Raw genomic sequence first — 21,008 nt, forward strand, 5'->3', positions numbered from 1 at the left:
GAGAAAGAGAGCACACATGAGGAGGAGATGGGTGGGCAAAGGGAGAAGGAGAGAGAGAATCATAAGCAGGCTCTATGCTCAGCGTGGAACCCGATGGGGGGCTCCATCTCACCACCCTGAGGTCATGACCTGAGTGGAAGTCAAGACAGACACCTAACTGACTGAGCCACCCAGTCGCCCCTACATTTTACTTTACTTTTAAAAAAACTTAATGGGAGTACCCGGGTGGCTCAGTGGGTTAAAGCCTCTGCCTTCGGCTCTTGTCTTGATCCCAGGGTTCTGGGATCGAGCCCCACATTGGGGAGTGGGGAGACTGCTCCCCCCCCACCGCCTGCCTCTCTGCCTACTTGTGATCTCTGCCTGTCAAATAAATAAAATCTTAAAAAAAAAAAAAACTTAATGAGGACCTTTACAAATACACAGAAAAAGGAGACAGAATGGCATGGAAGTTACCCTGAGATACTGCCTTACATTTTTTCCTAAAGCATTTTAAAGTAAATGCAGACATCCTTGACATTCGCCTCTAGCTACTTCAGTGAGTGTCTGTAAAAACCAAGAACAGCTTTCCACATAACCACAGGACCATTTTCATAACAGCAATATCTACTTTTTGGCTGAAGTGTTTGAAGGTAAATTAGAGACGTTATATTCTTTCATCCCCAAATATTCCAGGGTGCATCTCTAGTGATAAAAACATTTCCCCATGTGACCACAACACCATTATCCCTCCTAACAAAACTAACATAAATCCTAACAATTAGGGCACCTGGGTTGCTCAGCGAGTTAAGCCTCTGCCTTTGGCTCAGGTCATGATCTCAGGGTCCTGGGATCCAGGCCCACATCGGGCTCTCTGCTCATTGGGGAGCCTGCTTCCCCCTCTCTCTGCCTGCCTTTCTGCCTACTTGTGATCTCTCTCTGTCAAATAAATAAATAAAATCTTAAAAAAAAAAAAAAAAGACTTCCAAGAGAAAAAAAAAAAAAAATCCTAACAATAATTAACGATCAGCCACAAATGTCCCATCAGGACAAGTTGTTGTTTTTTTTAATTTTATTTAAATGCAATTGATTAACATACAGTGTATTATTACTTCAGAGGTAGAGTTCAGTGTTTGGTCAGTTGCATACAACATGCAGTGCTCATCACATCAGGTGCCCTCCTTAATGAAGCCCGTCACCCAGTTACCCCGTCTTTCCTCCAGCAACGCTCAGTTTTTTAGCTCGAGTTCAGGGTCTCTTATGGTTTGTCTCCCTCTTTGAGTCTATCAGGACAAATATTAACTAGAGAGCAGAGGTCCTTCCCCCAAGGTCCCACAGCAGGGGGAGGGAGAATTAGAATTTGGTGTATGTGTGTGTGTGTGTGTGTGTGTTTTTTGACACAACAAAATATATTTTATTTCAATTATACTAGTACAGGAAGGCGGGGGGAATGCTCAGCACCAGCTGCTAAAGGCCACAGGGGCTGGTCCGGACTGCTTTTAGCTCACCAGCCCCTGTGGCATCTGTACGGATCTTCGATCTTCGCCCCTGCGACCCTGGGCAGCTCTAGGAAGATGTGTCTGTTGCAGTCACCGCTTGGTGCTGTCTGTATCCGAGGCCAGCCGCTGCTGCAAGGACTTCGCTTGGCGCTGCAGGGTGTCCATCAGCAGGCCCTGCCTCTGGCTGGGACTCTGGCTCTGGGAAGTGAGCTGTGGAAGGCCACTGAGTTTGCACCCAGGCAGCCTGGAGACAGCTTTGACAGCGGCCACATGAGTCAGAGCGGAGCCGACCCCCCCCCCCCACTCCTGGCCGCGCCCAGGCAAAGGAAGTTTTTGAGGAGGAGGGGTCAAGGGCGGGGAGGTGGAAGCACCCACGCATCTGGGGCTGACTCGCTCTTTCGCAAACTCTCTGGGAGGAGCCCCGGGGGCACAAAACTGTCTCCTTCCCCGGGCCAGACTGAGAGGTGCAGGGAGCCACACGGACGGGATCTGCTGCCAGACATGGGCCGCCCGAGGCTGCTGCCGCTGCTGCTGCTCTTGGTTCAGACCTGCGTTCCGGGTAGGGACTGGACACCCAAACACCTGCGCGGGGAACTGGGTCCTGAACACAGAGAAGAGGGGAGGGGGGGGGCTCGGAGCTGGAGAAGTGGAAGGAGGGGGGCTCAGTCCCCAGCCCTCCCCCTCACGTAGCGATCCTTCAGCCGTCTGCAGCCCCACACAGCAGAGTACCTGGCAAGCAGTAGGTGCTCAGGAAATAAGAGTGGAGCGAAGGCACTGAACAGCAGCCACCGTGGAGTGCGCTCTTCATTTCGGGCGCTCCTCCAAGCCCCTTCCCTGCAATTTCAAACTGGACAGGCAGAAGAATTTCAACCCTGTTTCACGGAGAAGGAAACAGGTTCAGAGCGGTAATCCAGTCCTGGATTAAGTGGGATTCTGGCCTCGCGGGCGCGCCCCATCGCTCTCTCCACTCCCGCGGGGCTCCCCGCCACCCCCCCGCACCGACCCAGCCCCTTGAAAGACAGGGAGCAGCGAGCCTAGTTTTACAAGATCTAAATAGAGAGGCGGACCATCGCAGAAACAGGGGCTGGGGATCCAGGCCTTGTCCCCGGAGGACGCTTCTCTTTCACTACCCCCCAGCTACCTGCTCAACTCCTTTCCTAGGAAACGTGCGGGAGAGGGTTGAAAAGCCAGAGGAAACGGAGAAGGAACTGAGTCAGGGCGGGGCGGGGAACAGGGGCTTGCGGGGCGGCTCAACCATGAATAACCCGGAACGGTCTCCGGATCTTTCACGGCGGAGAATGAGTAATGACTCCAGGAGACTGCGAATTTGGGGTGGGGAATGGACCCCAGCAGGGGAGGCCGGGGAGGCAGGTAAAGGTGTTGGGGCGGGGGGAGCGGGCAAATTTAGGACCGCAGGAGGGGCTAGTGGGCGGGGCTAGAACCTCGGGAAGAGCTGGTGGGCGGGGAGAGAACCTTGGGGGAGGCTCCTGCAGTTGGGGTCAGAACTTCCCGAGGCCTCATGGGTGAAGTTAAAACTTTGGCCTGGACTCTTGGGAGGGGAGAGAATGTTGGGGAGAGGCTATGGAAAGGGGTAGAGTCTGGGGGCATTAATAGGGGGTATAGTCAGTGGGGATCACCAGGAAGTGGGGTAAAGATCACCTGTAGATCAGGTGAGGGTGGAACGCCCGTAGGAGAGCTTGCGAAGCAGGACAGACCAAGGGCCGGTGGAATGGGGGAAGGGACGTAAATGGGAGCTGGGTTAGAATATCCAGATGGACAGAGAGGGTGGGGATTGGACTCAGGATGGGCCCGGCACTGATACACAATTCAAAGGAAAATAAGCCAGGGTGGGACTTTAGGGAAGGATTGTGGGAGGAGATAGAATTTTAGCGTAGGGGGTATAGGTAAAATGTGAGGTTAGAGACAGACCGGAAGTTCTGCTGACCCAAAGCCCGTGCTGGAACCGAAGGGCGGACAGAATGTGGAGCACGAACCTGAATGCACAAGGCGTGGAGACTTGGTCCCGATACTGTGGCATGAAGGGGGGGATCCCCCACTGGAAGCTATAACAATCTCTCCTTTCCTCCCTCTCCCCGCCCCCACCCACCAGCCTCCTGGAGCCTGCAGTGCCTGCTGTGTGGGAGGACCGGGAAGTGCCAGGTGGAAGAGTGTGCCCGTGGCCAGGACCTCTGCAGGACCACGACTTTGCGCATATGGGACGGTGAGCTCCCCACCTATACCACCACAGGGAACTCAAGCGACCAAGAAACCTTATTTCACCAGCAATCAGGGAAATGCAAAAGAAAAAGACAAATGGACCCTATTTCATACCCATCAGATAAACAAACTTTTTTGAAAATCCGACAAGGTGGGATGGATGAGGATTTGGAGCTACAGCCCCTGTTAATGGGGATAAATTCGTGCATCCACCGCACAGAGCAATTTAGCAAAATCTAGTACAGATAACGATCAGCATACCCTCCAGGCAGCAGTTCAACTTCTAGGAAAAAAAAAAACCCAGAAGAACCTTAGACACAGGTATAAGAATGTTTTTGGCCATTATGTTTGTGATACAGGGTAGTCATCAGTGGAGGAGAAACATTATGGTATAATCACACAGTGGAATGCCTCACGGCAGTTTAAATGAAGGAACTTAAGCTGTAGGTATTCAAGTGGACACATCTCAAAAATCCAGGTTGAATGGGGGAGAAAAGCATGTTTCAGGGTATGATACCTTTTACTATAAATAGTCTATAATAATATACAATAAATAATGTAGAAATAAATAATAGTATACATTGTTATGTGTCCCCAGTGTGAGAATTACCTATGCCAGTGGTTGCTTCTGGACAGGGCATAAGAGGAATGGGATTTGGGGGAGTGAGCAGGAGGCTTTAACTCTGTCTTTTAAATTTTAAATTCTTTAAAAAAATATATCTGAAACAAATAGAGCAAAATTTTCTAATAGTTCATAAAATTTGGTGATGAATGCACAGTATTTATTGCATCATTCTCTTGTGCTTTTTGGCAAGCCTGTAATATTTGCCTTTGAAAATTCCTGTTAGAGGGATCTCCCTGCTAAAATCACTCAGCTGGGAGGGAGAGATAGATGGATCCAGACAGCCTCGGCAATAATGCGGTCACTAAGAGAGAACAGGCTCGCCGTGGTGGGAGAGTGAGGAGGGGAGACAGCTGGACCCCAAGAGAGGAGGCCTGGCAGGGATCAGCCCTGGAAGTGGGTGACCTTAGGACCGGGAGCGTCGGGCTTTTGGGGCCCAGGGGAGCCTTTGGGGTGACAAAGATGCATTCCTCCCAGGAGGTGAAGAGCTGGAGGTGGTGGAGAGAGGCTGTGCCCACCCCGAGAAGAGCAACAGGACCATGAGCTATCGGACAGGCACGCAGATCATCACTCTTACAGAGGCCCTTTGTGCTACCGACTTGTGCAACCAACCCAGCCCTGGTGAGTTGGGCAGCCCTCATCCTCCCTGACTCGTCACCCGTCATTCTCCTGGTCCCATCCCACCACATCCCACCAGCCCCTTCTCGAAAATGCCGATTTAAGAAAAAGACTTGAAAAGGCTCAGGTTCTCCAATTCCCGCAGGAGAGGGTGGGAAGTCACGGCTCCGTGTTGCATGGTCGTGCGTGCTGTTTCCTCTTTCAGAGCCTGGTGAGGAAGGAAGTTGGTTAAGGCCAGGCCAATCCCAGTGAGGTCAGTGAGCAGACCACCTACGTCAGCCCTCTTTCTCATTCATCCATGCTGACCCCAGACTTTGCGTCTGTCTGTTGGTGGAGACTGACTCAGATGTTGATTTTTAAGGAAGTGCCTAGAGAAGGGACACTGGCTTCAGCTTTCTGTTAGATGTGTTTTAGGAAAGCACTGATAGTCGAGTGTAAGTAATTCTTCTAATCATAGATAATATTCAGAAAAAATTTTTTTAAAGATTTTTTCTTTATTTATTCAACAGACAGGAATCACAAGTAGGCAGAGAGGCAGTCAGAGAGAGGGGGGAAGCAGGCTCCCCGCTGAGCAGAGAGCCCGATGTGGGGCTCTATCCCAGGACCCTGAGATCATGACCTGAACCGAAGGCAGAGGCCCAACCCACTGAGCCACCCAGGTGCCCCAATATTCAGAAGATTTAACATCAGTCAAGGCATTGACCAATCAGAACCCTCCTGGAGCCCCCTCTTTAGCTGATGGATCTTGGAGACATAGGGCTCTAAAGAGAGTTGGGAGTGGTCAGGGGTCCACCACCAAGCTTGGGGCAGCCACTGTCAATTCAGTAATTTAATAAGTGGTAAAGTGATATCAGCCCCCATTTCTCAGGCCATTTTTACCCCACCTGTGGTTACTGGGATAGTTGGTTAAATCACATTCTGTATTTGCATGATCCTGGGGATACAAAAGTGACCAAGACAGCTTTGGGGCCTTACCATGGGCTTACAGTCAGTGGGGTGAGTGGGGGTGACGGACCCATCACCAAACAGTAACTCCTCCAATTATAGTCAGAGCCAGGATGGGGAAGCAGAAGCAGAAGGGTCAGGACCATGAGACCTCTGGTCTTAGAGGGCTCAGAGCTGTGGTCAGGAAGTACAGTCCAGAATTTTCAGGACTGAGATAAGGGAAACAGCAGCCAGAGTGATCAGGGCTGGCATGAATGAAGAGTAGGGGCTGTGGGACCCTCGGAGAGACACTGGACTCAGGTCAAGGAAGTTTTCCTCCAGGAAGCAACAGATAAGCTGGATCTTGAGAAAAGAGCAGGAGTCAGACTGTGGGGGGGAAAAAAAAAAACAGTGGAAAGAGTTTTCTAGGAAAAGCAGTGGACACCAAGGCCCAAACGTGGCTGAAAGTGGTATGGCTGGAGGAAAGAAAAAACAGAGGAGCTGGTGAAATCGGCAGGGTCACATTACACAGGGCTTTCCAGGTTATGGTGAGGAATATAGACCCTATGGGCAACAGGGGAAGGTCATAAAAGGGTTGAGTTTTTCTTTGTTTGCTTTATCCTGGAGTGCACTTTCTAATTCACGCTGTGAAGGGAAAATAAAACCCAAATAAGAGATATCTTTGCTAGATGGAGAAGCCAGGGGTTAGATAGAGTCTAGGGCTGCCAGAGCATCTGGAAAATGAGAGGTAGAGTCCGGAAACGTATAGCACCACAGAAAAGGGAGTCCCCAGATCTGCAGATTTCCTTTAAGTTATTGGCAAGCTGTACGTGCATGGGGTGGGACTCCAAGAAACTCAGCAGAAAATAGTATCTGGGAATCTACAGAACTGAACAGTTCCAGCAGGCATATGATGCTGGGGAAAACAAAGTTGCCAGGTTGGAGAGAGAGGACTTGGTAACCACACCACACTTAACTCTGAGACCATACCCTAGGCGTAAGGGCAAAACTGAAAGAGACCCCCCCCAAAGATGCCTACATCTCATCTTCAGCAAGAAGAAAACCTAACCTTCTTGGGAAGAAAATAACATTATTTAGAGCCTTTCCAAATTCTCATTGTGGTATCTGGCGTCTAATCAAAACTTACAAGGTACCCCAAAGAAAATTGAAAGGACCAATTAACAGGACCCCTAGAGACAAACCCAACAGTAGAAACTTAGAATGATTCAGATAGTGGAGTTATTAGACAGAGAAATTTAAAATAGCCATGATCTGTATAGTCCAAAAAAATAGAGGAAAGGATAAACTTTGGCAGAAATGTGGAGTCCGTTTTTGTTTTTGTTTTTTAAGAGTCAAACAGGAAACACAGAATAGTGACTGGAATTAAGAACTTGATAGATGTGCTTCATAGAGACCAGAAGCAGTGGGGCAAAAGGATTAGACAACGAGAAGACAGGCAGTAGAAGTCTCCAGAATGGTGCCTAGATGTGGAGGATCAAGGAACCTGCCAGGTTTCTGCCGTGGGGGACTGAATGGGACCACATGACAAGTATAGACTTGAGGAGAGAAGGACTAGTTTAGAGAAGATGGAGAACTTCCTTCGGGGCAGGTAGAGATGCAGGTGTTTGAAGGATGGTCAGGGGGCCTCTCCAGAGGCAGCTGGGTATACAGGTGTGGAGCTCAGAGAGAAGTCCTGCCTGCAGTGAGTTTCCAGCCGACGCGTGGAAATGAAGCCAAGTCAACGGATAACATCCCATGGGAGAGAATGTGCTCCATGTGAAATGAAAAGAGCCTGCGACAGAACCCCGAAGATCACCCACATTTAGAAGAGCAGCATAAGAAGTAGAATTCATGAGGGGACCCAAGGATGGTATAATGGCAGTGACGGCACTCCATGTTTCCTTTTCGTGGAAGTTCGTGTGAGAAGACATGAGTTGTTGGGACATTTTAATTATTTTTCTTTAGGGTTGGGGAAGATTTGGCCTTGGACGTAAATGATTCGCCTAATTCCAGCAGCTGGCCTGAGTTGAGGGAGTGGCTGAGACAAGCCCTCTCCCTCATGTAGTACTTGGCCCCAACTCAACTTGGGTATTTGGGGTCAGGAAGGGGAGGGCATGCCAGGCTTCGGAATGGTCTGAGTGAGCCAAGGTCTGCCCAGGGAACTCTAGTGTTTCCAGGGGCAAATAATTCACCCCCTTGGCCTGGACTAGGAGGTGCGAAAAACAGTGTGATCACAGATTAATCAAGACAGGCTTGGATCCTTGACACATCGGGTAGTGCATTAATTACCTATCACCTCATCACAGATTGTCCCAAATCTTAAAAACAAAAATGAGCAGGTATTATTTCACAAAGTTTCTGAAAGTCAGATTCTGAAAAGTCTGGAAGTGGCTTAAGGTGGTGGTTCTGGATCTTTCATGAGGTTACAGTCAAGACGCCAGCGGAGCTGTCGTCATTCCAAGGCTCCCAGGGGAGCTTTACTCACATGGATGGACCCCTCCTGTGGCTTGGACAAAGGCCTCGTTCCTTGCCACATAGACCTCACCATGGGGTGTTTGAATGTTCTAGCCACATGACAGCTGGACACCCTCCAAACCAAGTGATCCAAGAGAGAGCCAGGAAGAAGTTGTGATGCCTTTTATGACCTAGTGCAGGAGTCATACACCATCATTTCCACAATATCCCATTAGTTACACAGGTCAGCCCTATTCTTTGTGCGTGTGTGCCAGGAAGCGGGAGTCACCGGGGGCCGTCTCAGAGGTTGGCTACCACAGAGAACAATAGCAGAGTTTTAAACAATCTTCATTCATTTATTTAACAAATATTTACTGAATGTCTTCTCTGGCTCTGGCCCTGTGCTGGTGGTGTTGGACACAGTAATGATTGAGACAGCTCTGGCTCTACCTCCTGGGGCTCAGAGTCCAGGCAGACAGGGATGACCCAGAGTGGGTGTGGCTGGGGTTGGGGAGCCCCAAGGGGCACACTGATCCAGTCTGGGAGGTCAGGGAGGACTTCTTAGAGGAGGTGAGATTTGAGATGATGCCCGAAGAATTAGTAGGAGCAGATGAGGAAAGTAGGGAGCCAAGGGAGCAAGGGAGTGCATTCTAGAAAGGCTGGATGCCTGTCAACATGCACATTCAGGGGCTGTGGGAAGTCAGAGGGAGTAGAGTCTGAGGGGCTAGTGGAGGAAGGTGAGGCAGGAGAGGTGGCCCAGACCCAGGTTGGTGGGCATTGAATGCCACATGGAGTAGCTTGGATTTTATTCTGAAGGCACTGGGGAGCCACGGAGAGATTTTGAACAGAGCATAGGCAGGGCCAGATTTAAATATTAGAAACATCCTTCTAAGAGCCTAGATATCCGTCAACAGATGAATAGATAAAGAAGATGTGGTATGTGTACACACACACAATGGAATCAATGGAATATTATGCAGCCATCAAAAAACCAAAAATCTTGCATTTGCAACGACATGGATGGAACTAGAGGGTATTATGTTAAGCAAAATAAGTCAATCAGAGAAAGACAATTATCATATGATCTCACTGATATGAGGAAAACAAGACAGAGAATCATAGGGGAAGGGAAGGAAAAATGAAACAAGACGAAACCAGAGAGGGAGACAAACCATAAGCATAAGAGACTCTTAATCTCAGGAAACAAACTGAGGGTTGCTGGAGGGGAGGAAGTGGGAGGGATGGGATGGCTGGGGGATGAACACTGGGAGGGTATGTGCTATGGTGAGCGCTGTGAATTGTGTAAGACTGATGATTCACAGACCTGTACCCCTGAAACAAATAATACATTGCATGTTAATTTTTTTAAAAAGAAGAAAAAGAAACATCTTTCTAGGGCCATCTAGGGATGCACTGGGTAGGGCTGGGGGGCAAGGGTGGAAACCAGGAGGCCAGAGAGGAACCTGGCATTGAAGGAGTTCTGACCTGGTCATGGGGCTGGAAAGGAGGGGATGGATGCTAGAAAGATTCAGGAGGTGGGATGGGCAGGGCTTTGATGATCGGCTGAAAGTGAGATAAGGAGGAATTGATGCTACGGTGAGTCTTCAAGGGAGCTAGAATTTTAGAACTCTCCCCATGGAGTCATCCTCCTGCCCCTCTCCAAACAGGTCGGACTTCCACCTTTCCCCGAACCCGAAACCGTTACCTCGAATGTGTTTCCTGCGCCTCCTCAGATCTGAGCTGTGAGAGGGGCTGGGATCAGAGCCTACAGTGCCGCAGCCCTACAGAACAGTGTGTGGAAGTGGTGACCCACCGGAGCCTGGAAGGTGAGCTCCAACCTCACAGCACCTCCTCCCCCATGACTTTGCTTCTCCCCAAGGCTGCCCTTAACAATGACCCCAGAATAACAAGGACTTAAAGGTGGAAAGTTAGGGCCCTCACACACAAAAAGTCTAGTGATAGGAAGTCCTGGGCCACTTGGACAATTCTACAGTCACCAGGAACCCAGATGCTTTCTCATATCTTGTATATTGCTTCCATTCTGAAGATTGCCTCATAGTCCAACATGGCTGCCAGAGCTCCAAATCTCATGTCCAAGTTCCAGGAAGGAGAAAGAGGAAAAGGAACAAAAGACAGAATCCCCTCCTTTTGTGAGGGTTCTCCTTTCTTGAAGTCCCATAAAACCTTTCTATTTATATCACATTGGCCAGAACTTAGCCACATGATTATACCTATGGAAGCTGGAAAATGTGTTTGGTTTTGGTTTTTTTTTTTTTTTTTTTTTGGCCTAGATATATGGCTGCCCCAAATGAAATGAAGGTACTATAATGAGCAGTGAGGCAGGAAATGAACAGATGACTGCAGTGGTGGTGGGCAAAGCCAGTCTCAGCCCCTGAACAACCTGACCTCTCTCCTCTGGCCCCCACAGGCAGTCCAAGGGATGAGCACCACACCCGTGGCTGTGGCAACCTTCCGGGCTGCCCGGGCCCCACCGGCTTTCACAACCACCACACCTTCCACTTCCTGCAGTGCTGCAACACCACCAAATGCAACGGGGGCTCAGGTGAGGGGCAGGGGACCCATGCAGTGTATGACCTGGGGTCAGGGCAGGGAGGTGTACCTGGGCTGTGGCCGCTCCTCTCTAGGTGTCTGTCTCCTGTGAAAACCCCTCCTCAAAGAAGGTTTCTGTGGAAATTCGATGTGCCCATCCAACTTTTACCAAAGACCCACGCTTTATACTTCCTTGAATCCTTTCATGCTCATGGTCCATGCCACCGGTCCCCCTTTCCACACCTGCCTCCTACAGCCAGTGCTCAACACAGCAAGAGTGACTTCTTACAAATGTAAACCAGAGCACGTCACTGTCCTTTTTCAGGCACTCCAGCAACTCTTCCTTGCTCTCAGAATAAAATCCAAAGACCATCCCAGGCCCTATGTAATCTGGCATCCGTCTGTCTTGTGGTCTACGCTGAGTTTCTGCAACTGCCAAACTCCATCCTGCCTCATGGCCTTTGCACAACCAGTACCCTTCACCAGGAACACATCTTCCCCAAGAGTTTACCTGGCTGGCTGCTTCTCATTCGTTAGGTTTCAGCTTTAAAGTACCGTCCGCAGAGAAACATCCCTTGTCCCTCCCCGCCACTATAATCTCGCTCCTTCGTGTTATTCTGTCTCTATAAACCAATACTGTCCAATGGAACTTTCCACGGTGATAGAAATGTTCTCTATCCATACTGTCCAATATGGTAGCCACTGACTCATATGGCTATTGTGCACTTGAAATGTGAACTGAATTTTGAGTTTTCGTGAATACAAATTCATTTCAGCATAAATGTAAACCGCCACAGTGCCTAGTGGCTACCACGTTGGACAGTTGGACAGTGTAGCTCTAAGTGGTAAGTGCTGTAGAGCAGGGACGGTTTCCTCTTCCACAGCTGCTTGCCACATAGGATCAGATAGGGGCTCAGGAGGGGCGGTGAGGTGGTACAATAAAGAATCCCCCAGAAGGGGCGCCTGGGTGGCTCAGTCAGTCAATCATCTGCCTTTGGCTCAGGTCATGACCTTAGGGTCCTGGGATTGAGTCCCGCATCTGGCTCCTTTCTCAGCGGGAGTCTGCTTCTCCCTCTCCTTCTACGCCCTGGTCTGTGCTCTCTCTCCCACTCTTATTTGAGATAGATCTCAAATAAATTAAAGCTTAAAGAAAGAAAAAAAGCACCCCCCCCCAACCACCAAAAGAGTGCTGTTCCAAGCCTGACCACAAGGTGGCTCCATGACATCTCAGGCTGCGAGGTGACAGTTCTAGGGGAGGTAGGACAGGGAAGGACACGCCTTCACCCCACCTGCCCACACCCCCATACTAATTTCCTTGATTTTTGTGTCACTTGTCTTTTCCCAAGTCGTGGAGCTTCAAAACCTGCCTCTGAATGGCCTCCAGTGTTACAGCTGTGAGGGAAACAGCACCCATGGATGTTCGGCGGACGAGTCTTCCCTGACCGCCTGCCAAGGCCCCATGAATCAATGTCTGGAAGCCACGGGCACTAATGGTGAGCCCTTCTAGGAGGACGGGAGAGAATGCTTATTGCCGGGGAGGGTTGTGGGCCACGGGTGGACTTCACGGAGGTGGGTCTACCTGTGGAGAAGGTAAGACTTACTTCAAGAGGGTGCCAAGTGTCCTCAGGAATTGGGACTTCGTTAAGAAATGGGCGTTCCAGCCACAGAAATGTGGACTTTCCTGGGGGGGCGGGGCGACTTCCACGAGGGGGTGCGGCTTCCCAAAAGGGGGGTGGGACTTCCTGTGGCCATGGCGAGCTTCCATCCTGGGCCATACGGGGCTCATCTCGTCTGTTCCGATGGTTCTCAAACTTTTTCATCCAGGAATTCCTTCATGCTCTTAAAAATTATTACTTATGTCAGTTATAGCTATAGATATTTACTGCGTTAGAAGTTAAAAATGAGGGCGCCTGGGTGGCTCAGTGGGTTAAGCCGCTGCCTTCGGCTCAGGTCATGATCTCAGGGTCCTGGGATCGAGTCCCGCATCGGGCTCTCTGCTCGGCAGGGAGTCTGCTTCCTTCTCTCTCTCTCTCCTGCCTCTCTGCCTACTTGTGATCTCTCTCTGTCAAATAAATAAATAAAATCTTTAAAAAAAAAGGGGGGGGGGCGCCTGGGTGACTCAGTGGGTTGAGCCGCTGCCTTCGGCTCAGGTCATGATCTCAGGGTCCTGGGATCGAATCCCGCATCGGGCTCTCTGCTCAGCAGGGAGCCTGCTTCCTTCTCTCTCTCTCTGCCTGCCTCTCAGTGTACTTGTAATTTATCTCTGTCAAATAAATAAATAAAATCTTAAAAAAAAAAGAAGTTAAAATGAGATATTTTAAGATGCAAATTATTAATTTATTTGTTATTTATGTTTTTAGAAAGTGGGAGACCCCGTGAGTGGGGAATGGGGAGAGGGAGAGAGAGAATCTTTTCTTTTTCTTTTTTTTTGGGGGGGGGGCGAGTGGGGGAAAGAGAGAATCTTAAGCAGGCTTCAGCGTGAAGCCGGACTCGTGGCTTGATCTCATGACCCTGAGACCATAACCAAGAGTTGGACACTTAACAGACCGATCCACCCAGGCGCCCCTATTAATTTATTCTAAAATAAATTGATTTAAAATAAAAACATAAAATAAAACCTCATTCCATATGAACATAACATATTTTTTACTTAAAAAAATGATATTTTCCAAAATGAAAACATTTAACAAGAAGACTGGCGTTGTTCTACCATTCTGCAAATCTGTTTCACGTCTGGCTTAATAGAAGACAGCTGGATCCTCATATCGGCTTCTGCATTCAGTTGGCTGCAAGCTCACATGTCCCAGGGTTTCTGGAACCCCCCCCCCCCCGCTGTACACTCACACGAGTGGAAAAGTCGAATGATGCTTTAGCATTATTAGAATTATTTTTACTTCTGGGTTCCCCCAAGAAGGGTCTGGGGGACCGCACTTGAAACTGCTGCTTTCTTCAGGTAGCATCCACCACCAGGTGGCAGGTCACCCAGTGAGCACTGCAGACCCAGCCCCAGGAGCTGGGAGTCTCAAGCAGTCTTCTCTCTCCTCAGGGCTGGGCAACCCGATCTACACAGTACGAGGCTGCGCGACCCCCTCATGGTGCCAGAGTCTCCATGTGGCTGAAGCCTTCAGCCTGACCCATCTCAACGTCTCATGCTGTACTGGAACCGGTTGTAACAGTGCTCCCCGGCTTGGTCCTGCCCACCTCAGCCTCACCACCACCCTGCTTATAACCGCCAGACTATGGGGAGGCACTCTTCTCTGGACCTGACCTCCTCATACACTCCCCTACCCTGGCTGGATCCAGGGGAGCCCTTTGCCCTCCCCTTAGCTCCCAGCCCTTCAGACTTGCTGTGTTACCTCAGGCCAGTGTACTGTTCTCTCTGGGTCTCAATTTTCCCAGCTGTCTCACAGAGTTGGAGAACCAGAGGAGAAAAGCTGGAGAAAGACTGCAGGCCAGCAGGAGAGGTCTTGTTATGTTAGCGTTTTTGTACCATTGTTGTTATTATTAATTAATATTTGTTTTATTTAATATTTTATACTTAAATAAAGATTTTTGTACCAGTGAACTGAGGAAGGCCTTATCTTCTCTACTCTGTAGCATCTCTCTTTGGGAGGATGAATGGGGAGGCATCTTTCATCCAGCTCCTGGAATTAGTTGTCACATTGTAGGACCCTAGCCTTGGGAGCAGTTGTCCATGGGCTTCCATCCTAAGCTACCTCCACATCTGTTTCTGGGCTCCAATTCACTCATCCAAGCACTAACCTTCCTGTCTCTCCTCCCAAGCTCCAAAGGGTCTTGACCTGCTCTGTTGTTCCAGGGAGAGGCATCTGCATTTCCTAAGGGGCTCTGAGACCCTCAGATGAATGGGAGGGATAATCTGATGGCCAGAACTCCCTAGGGGCCCTCCACTGAGGAATCAGACAGGACTACCTTTCCTCTGATGACTGCCCTGGCAGGAGATAAAGGCAGGGCTCTTTGTCCTCGGATGCCTTCAGACTGACTGAGAAAAAGACAACTCTCTGGGGCACCTGGGTGGCTCAGTGGGTTAAAGGCTCTGCCTTAGACTCAGGTCATGATCCTGGAGTCCTGAGATTGAGCCCTGCATTGGGCTCTCTGCTCAGCGGGGAGCCTGCTTCCTCCTCTCTCTCTCTCTGTCTACTTGTGATCTCTGTCTGTCAAATAAATGAAATAAAATCTTAAAAAAAATCTTTTTAAATAAAAAAGACAACTCTCATTTCCTTGACACTCTTGGGGCACAATATTGAAGAATTCATGTTTCCTCTGATTTGCTGAGGCAAGCCCAAAGAGACCAAATTACGTTCCCCAGGACCCTATGGCTAATGAAGAAAAGGATAAGACATCTTCCATGGTATATGGGGGCAGGCAAGGGACAGGTTTCTTTTTAGGACCTCCTCAAATCACATTAACATAGAGTCACCACGGCGCTTCAAGAGGTGGGCTCAGTGTCTCTGCCTCTTGAACATGAGTGGCTCTGGGACTGCTTTGACCAATAGAATGTGGTGGAAGTTATGCCATGGCACGTTCCAGGAGGCTTTAAGAAACTGGCTCTGGGGAAGCCAGCTGCCATGTCGCAATCCTGCGCGGAGAGACTGTCGTGCTCTGGGGACGCCCACACTACTCAGTCATGGATGCCACATGGGGAGAGAGCCCCAGATGTTCCATCCATCTCAGCCCAGACACCAGACAAGTGGGTGAAGGGGCGGCCCTAGACGTCACACCCCCACCAGATGTAACACACAGGAGCGTCGGGAAGCCTGGCTGTCTTCAGTTTCCCGGGACCGCCATAGTCACTACCAACTTTCATACTGGGGGGCTTCCGGCAACAGAAATGTATTCGCTCAGAGTTTTGGATGCTAGAAACTGAAATCAAGATGTTGGCAGCGCCATGCTCTTTCCGAAGTTGCTGGGGGAAGGATCCTTCCTGGCCTCGTCCTGGCTTCTGGGGGTTGCTGACAATTCTTGGTGTTTCTGGGCTTGCAGCCACGCAACTCCAATCTCTGCCTCTGTCCTCATGTGGCCTTCTTCTCAGTGAATCCCACTGTGTGGTTCCAAATCTCTCCCTGTCCTTATAAGGACACCAACGCATTGGATTTAGGGACCCACCCTAATCCGGGGTGACCTCATCTTAATCTCATCCGCAAAGACCCTATTTCCAAATAAGCTCACATTCATAGGTCCTGGGGGTTAGAACTTCAGTGAATAGGTTAGCGGGGGGCAGAATTCATTCCACAAGCTCAGTCAGCAGCCAGAGCCAAGGTTTCAATATAGCCCCCTGTGAACCATCCCCCCCACCTCCAGCTGTTCCAGCCCCACCTTGGGCCGGGGTCCATTGTGGAATAGATAACACTCTGATCCTGCCGTGCCTTGCTCAAATTCCAGACCCACAGAATCATAAAATAAAAAGGTTATGGTTTCACACCAATGAGTTTTGGGGCATTTTTTAATGCTGTGATGGTTAATGGGAATAGTCATTTGTTTGGTAGTTTGCTAACTCTCCCCGCTATAATCTCCATAAAGGGCAAGACCTTTATTTCTTCACTACTACTGATGTGCGGTACCAAGATGAATAATGCCTGGAACATGGCAGGTAATTAAGAAAGAAAGGAGGAAAAGAAGGACCGAAGGAAGGAAAGATCACATCTTTAGTATCTTAAAACAAAAACTGGCTAGGGCTGTATCTGTCCTGATGTCCTACAGCAGAGATGAGGCCAAGATAACATTTTCTGAACTACTCTACAATTAAAATTGAGGGTAGTTTCTCCCCTTTCCCATGGTTGCCTACCACAGAGGTTGGAGACTTGGATTACGTCCACCACGATGCTCTCCAGCAGAGACTAGAAGCTAGGAATACATTTCCCATGATGCCTTACAGCAAGCGTGGAGGCTGGGACTGCATCTCCCATGAGACCCTGTGGCAGAGATAGGGAACTAGGATTACATCTCCCAGCATGCCCTCCAGTGAGGATCAGAGGCTTGAAATACATGTCCCACAATGTCTTCCAGCAGATATTTTGAGGCTCAGGATACATTTCTCATAATGTTCTACACCAGAGCTTGCGATCAGGACCTCATCGTTAATGGCTCCCAAGTTTTTGTTCAGGGATTTCGGTCGCAAGAAATAAAATCCGTTTAAGCTGACTTAAGCAAAATGACAATGTTATTGGAGGTTTAGAGTCCAAGCAAGAGCTAGGTCTCTTGGCCTCATGAGGGACAAGAAAGAGAACTGAAAAGCTGTGTGAAACCAAGGTTGTCTCCCTTTTGCAGAATCTCTGTCTCTGTCTCTCTCTCTCCTCTTTCTCTCGCTGAATGTGTGGTTTCCCTCATGGGCTTCCACTTTATTTTTCTGTCTCCCCACAGACCTCCCACCCCAGCTTCTTCTACTTCACACAGAGTAGCCAAATATACCCTTGAAATGTCAAGTCCAAGAACTCTTTGGGTCCCAGTTCTAAAACTTGAGCTAGCAGATAGACTCTGATGGGGTCTAGTTGGGGTCAGGCCTCTGGCTCTGACCCTCTCTGCTATGCCAGGGAAGTTCACCCCTAAGTCAGGAAGCTAGTACAGTTGTTCAGATCATGAACAGGCATCTACTGTCCTTGCAATTCCCGTGGTATGCAGCCCATTTAGCCTGAGCTGGGAGAGCAAACTCCGTGCAGGATCCTACCACAAGGACAGGGTACCAACTGAAAAAGTGAACTGTCATTTGGAGTATTTTAATTTGCAAGCAGGGCGGTGTCCCTGTATTCTATATGAATCAGAGGCAACACAGAGGCCAGGGATGTGTGGAACAGGACACCCAACTCAAAATGCCTGAAACAAAGAAGAAATTGATTATTTAAATGACAAGAGATCATGAATTAGGGCAGTTTTTGAGTTGACTAATTCAATGTTTTCTGCTATGCCCTAAAGGGTCCATTCAGTCTTGTTCCACCTCATGGCCCCAAGATGGCCGCTGCAATTCCAGACATCACACCCACATTCAGAGGCAATAACAAAAGGCCATCTCTTCTTGGGTCTTTCCTTTTTAACAAAGAAAGCTTAACCCAACCCTTCCAAGCCAACTTGCCCTCACATTTTATTTTTCTGGTTTCTTTCATTCACCTATGCCTACAACAATTGCTGGCAGGGGGCAGGGAATCACCATATTGAGCAAAGTATACTCAGATCCCACTCCTGAGGCTTCCTTCACATCATCTGGCTATTAAAAAAAGGTAGATGCTTGAAAAAAATCAGGATTCTCTTAAAAGAAAAAGGGGTGTGGGCACCTGGGTGGTGGAGCCAGTTAAGCCTTTGACTCTTTGTTTTGGCTCAGGTCCTGATCGATGGCGGGGTCATGAGATCAAGCTCTGCATTGAGCTAGCTCTCAGCACAGAGTCCGTTTCAGATTCTCTCTCCCTCTACCTCTGCCCCCTCCTGCTCTTGCTCTCTCTCAAATAAGAGAGAAGGGTACCTGGGTACCTCTCTCAAATAAACAAAGAAGGGTACCTGGGTGGCTCAGTCAACCGTTTAAGTGTCTGCCTTGAGCTCAGATCATGATCTCAGGGTCCTGGGATTGAGTCCTACATCGGGCTCCCTGCTCAGTGGGGAGCCTGCTTCTCTCTCCCTCTGCTTGCTCTATTTATCTCATAAATAAATAAATAAATAAATAAATAAATAAAATTTTAAAAATTAAAAAAATAATTAATCATTTAAAAAAAGGAAAAGGGGGGAGGGAATGTGTATTAGGAAAAAAAAAAGAAAACCCACCCAGTCTTCCTCCCATAGTGGAAAGACCCAGCTCTTCTTTCTCTTATGCGCCTCCTTTACCCTCACTGCCACACTCACAACACTTCGGTCACCAAAATGTGGGGGAGTTTCCCCACACCCCGCAGCTCTCTGGGACATGGGCTGGATGTCCTACCACTGAACTCAACTTTGACACGATCTACCTGCACAATCTACTTGGAGATAGCATCAGACCCCACAGACGAAGGTCTCAGTCCCACAAGCACACTCCTCTCCTCACTTCAGATGTCAGTCACAGGGCCAGGTGTCTCCTGTGCTTCTGAGCCACCAGTTAAAAATCAGAGGTTCCCAGGGTGCCTGGGTGGCTCAGGGGGTTTAAGCCTCTGCCTTCGGCTCAGGTCATAATCTCAGGGTTTTGGGATAGAGCCCTGCATTCTCAGGGTCCTGGGATGGAGGCCCACAATCAGGCTCTCTGCTCAGCAGGGAGCCTGCTTCCTCCTCTCTCTCTCTGCCTGCCTCTCTGCCTACTTGTGATCTCTCTCTCTGTGTCAAATAAATAAACAAATAAAATCCTAAAAAAAAAATCAGAGGTTCCCACGCCCCTCTCCCCGGTTGGGTTAATTTGCTAGAGTGGCTCCCAGAACTCAGGGAAACAGTTTGCTTACGTGTACCAGTTCACTGTAGAAGGCTAGGACAAAGGATACAGATGAACATCTAGACTGAAGCGAGGCTAGAGGTGTAGGGCAAGGTATGTGGGAAGGGGCATGGAGCTTCTCCAGGGGGAGCACTTTCCCAACAACTTCATGGGCTCACCAACCTGGAAGCCCCCTGAATCTTGTAACTTTTGTGATTTTATGGAGGCTTCATCCCATAAACATAATCATTCTCGAAATCCGTTTTCCACCTTTCTCCTTTCTCAAGAGAATGGGGGCAGGGCTGAAAATTCCAAGCTTCTAATAAACTATTTGCTCCTTCTGGTGACCAGCTCTCATCCAGGAGACGTCCAGAAGCTCACCCAGAGTCACCTCATTAAAATAAAAGACACTCCTATCTCCCAAGGAAATTATAAGGATTTCAGGAGCTCTGTGCCAGGAACTAGGGGCAGAGACCAAATACATATTTCTAGTATCTCCCAGAATGATATTGAGTAAACAACTAACAAAGTCTGCACTATCCCAACACTTTAAAAATTCAAGAATGGTCAACACATGGTGTGCCCATCCCATCTATCCCCCCATAGCAGGGCCAGGAGTGGGTTCCCCAGTATCATTTCTTTTTTAAAAAACTGACACCTCTGGCCTGAAGGTGGGGGGAGGCTGTGATTCATGTCTAATTGAATCAGCATAATCTCATCCCCTGACCTTTGATATCAGTTCAGTGATAGGCAGATGGCATCATCTATGCCAATGAAACCCAATGAAAGGTTTTCTAGAAGTTTCCGGGGGAAGTTATTTCCCCACTCTGCTAGAGGAGTTTCTTAAAGATCTGCTCCCCCTTTCTATCTTCCCCTCTCAGTCTCCTTCAGTCTGGCTCTCTCCATCTGTTTTGCTTTTTGTCTCTCTGCCCCTCTCCAGATGAGAAGGAAAGGTGCGGCCCCAGGCATACTTGCCAGACATCTTGCAACATGAGGGCAGCCATTTACCCTTAGGACAGAGAGACAGACAGGCCATGCTGACAGTTTTTATTTTTGTTTTTGTTTTTATATATGTGACCCAATTCTCATTCTCTTAAGCCACTTGGGTTGGGTTTGCTGTCACTTGCATGAAAACTCTAATGGATAAAGTACCCATTAGGACGGGATGGGGTCAGGACCACCACTCTCCTGGTGTCCTCAGAAGGGAGAAATGGTAGGTCCCAAAGAAGACAACTGAGAATCAAACTAGTATCTCCTGGGTATTGATTTCCCTTCAGCGGGAGCAGGAGACATTTGATTAGTCATGGGCAAGGAGACCTATAGGTTCCTACCCCCTAACCCAGTATCCCACATCCAGGTCAGACACCTCTCTTGCACCTATCCTTAGACAGGAAATGTGAGGCTTCTTTCCCTGGTTTACAGAAGAGTAACTTGAGAATGGAAAAGGAAAGGAGTTGCTTGGAGCTGTGGTCCTGGGGACACAGAGGATGATGGGAGATTTGGTCTGGAGGACCATGAGGATCCTAGGGTCCTGAGGACTTAGGGATTGATGGGAGTTTGGGTCCCAAAGACAGGATGCTGGGAACTGGACACTGAGGACAGAAAGAGGATCTGGAGCTGAAATCCCCTGGTGGGACAGGATGTAGACTGTTTTGGTAGTGGCGGGGATAAAGAGTAAGAATTTTCATAGTATATCTGTTTATCTGATTGTCAAAAGGGCATGGGAGAGGTTGAGATCTCCTACCTTCCAGGGCTTCTCACTCTTTCTGGG

At 49.0% G+C, this 21,008-nt stretch overlaps 1 protein-coding gene across 3 annotated transcripts; it reads left to right on the top strand.

Moving 5' to 3' along the window:
• The first annotated feature begins 1,781 nt into the window (after positions 1-1,781).
• PLAUR (plasminogen activator, urokinase receptor) lies at positions 1,782-14,425 on the top strand. Of its 3 annotated transcripts, none has more exons than XM_082710814.1 (7): positions 1,782-2,034; positions 3,586-3,696; positions 4,792-4,935; positions 10,044-10,136; positions 10,739-10,873; positions 12,207-12,353; positions 13,907-14,425. In XM_082710814.1, exons 1-7 carry the CDS (start codon positions 1,977-1,979, stop codon positions 14,125-14,127), a joined length of 909 nt encoding a protein of 302 aa, XP_082566940.1. In that variant the 5' UTR covers positions 1,782-1,976; the 3' UTR covers positions 14,128-14,425. The 3 variants fall into 3 exon arrangements, with proteins under 3 accessions (XP_082566940.1, XP_082566939.1, XP_082566941.1); XM_082710813.1 differs by having other exon boundaries at positions 1,786-2,034; positions 9,978-10,136; XM_082710815.1 differs by lacking the exon at positions 1,782-2,034 and adding an exon at positions 3,012-3,066 and having other exon boundaries at positions 9,978-10,136.
• The last annotated feature ends 6,583 nt before the right edge of the window (positions 14,426-21,008 follow it).

Source organism: Mustela nivalis (assembly GCF_964662115.1).
Source record: "Mustela nivalis genome assembly, chromosome: 18".
In the NCBI taxonomy this organism is placed as follows: domain Eukaryota; kingdom Metazoa; phylum Chordata; class Mammalia; order Carnivora; family Mustelidae; genus Mustela; species Mustela nivalis.

Excerpts from the sequence above, each read along its gene's own strand:
- PLAUR (XM_082710813.1), top strand. The coding sequence starts at position 1,977 with ATGGGCCGCCCGAGGCTGCTGCCGCTGCTGCTGCTCTTGGTTCAGACC. Across the intron at positions 10,874-12,206 it reads CAAATGCAACGGGGGCTCAG|TCGTGGAGCTTCAAAACCTG; the intron begins GTGAGGGGCAGG and ends TCTTTTCCCAAG. Across the intron at positions 12,354-13,906 it reads GGAAGCCACGGGCACTAATG|GGCTGGGCAACCCGATCTAC; the intron begins GTGAGCCCTTCT and ends CTCTCTCCTCAG.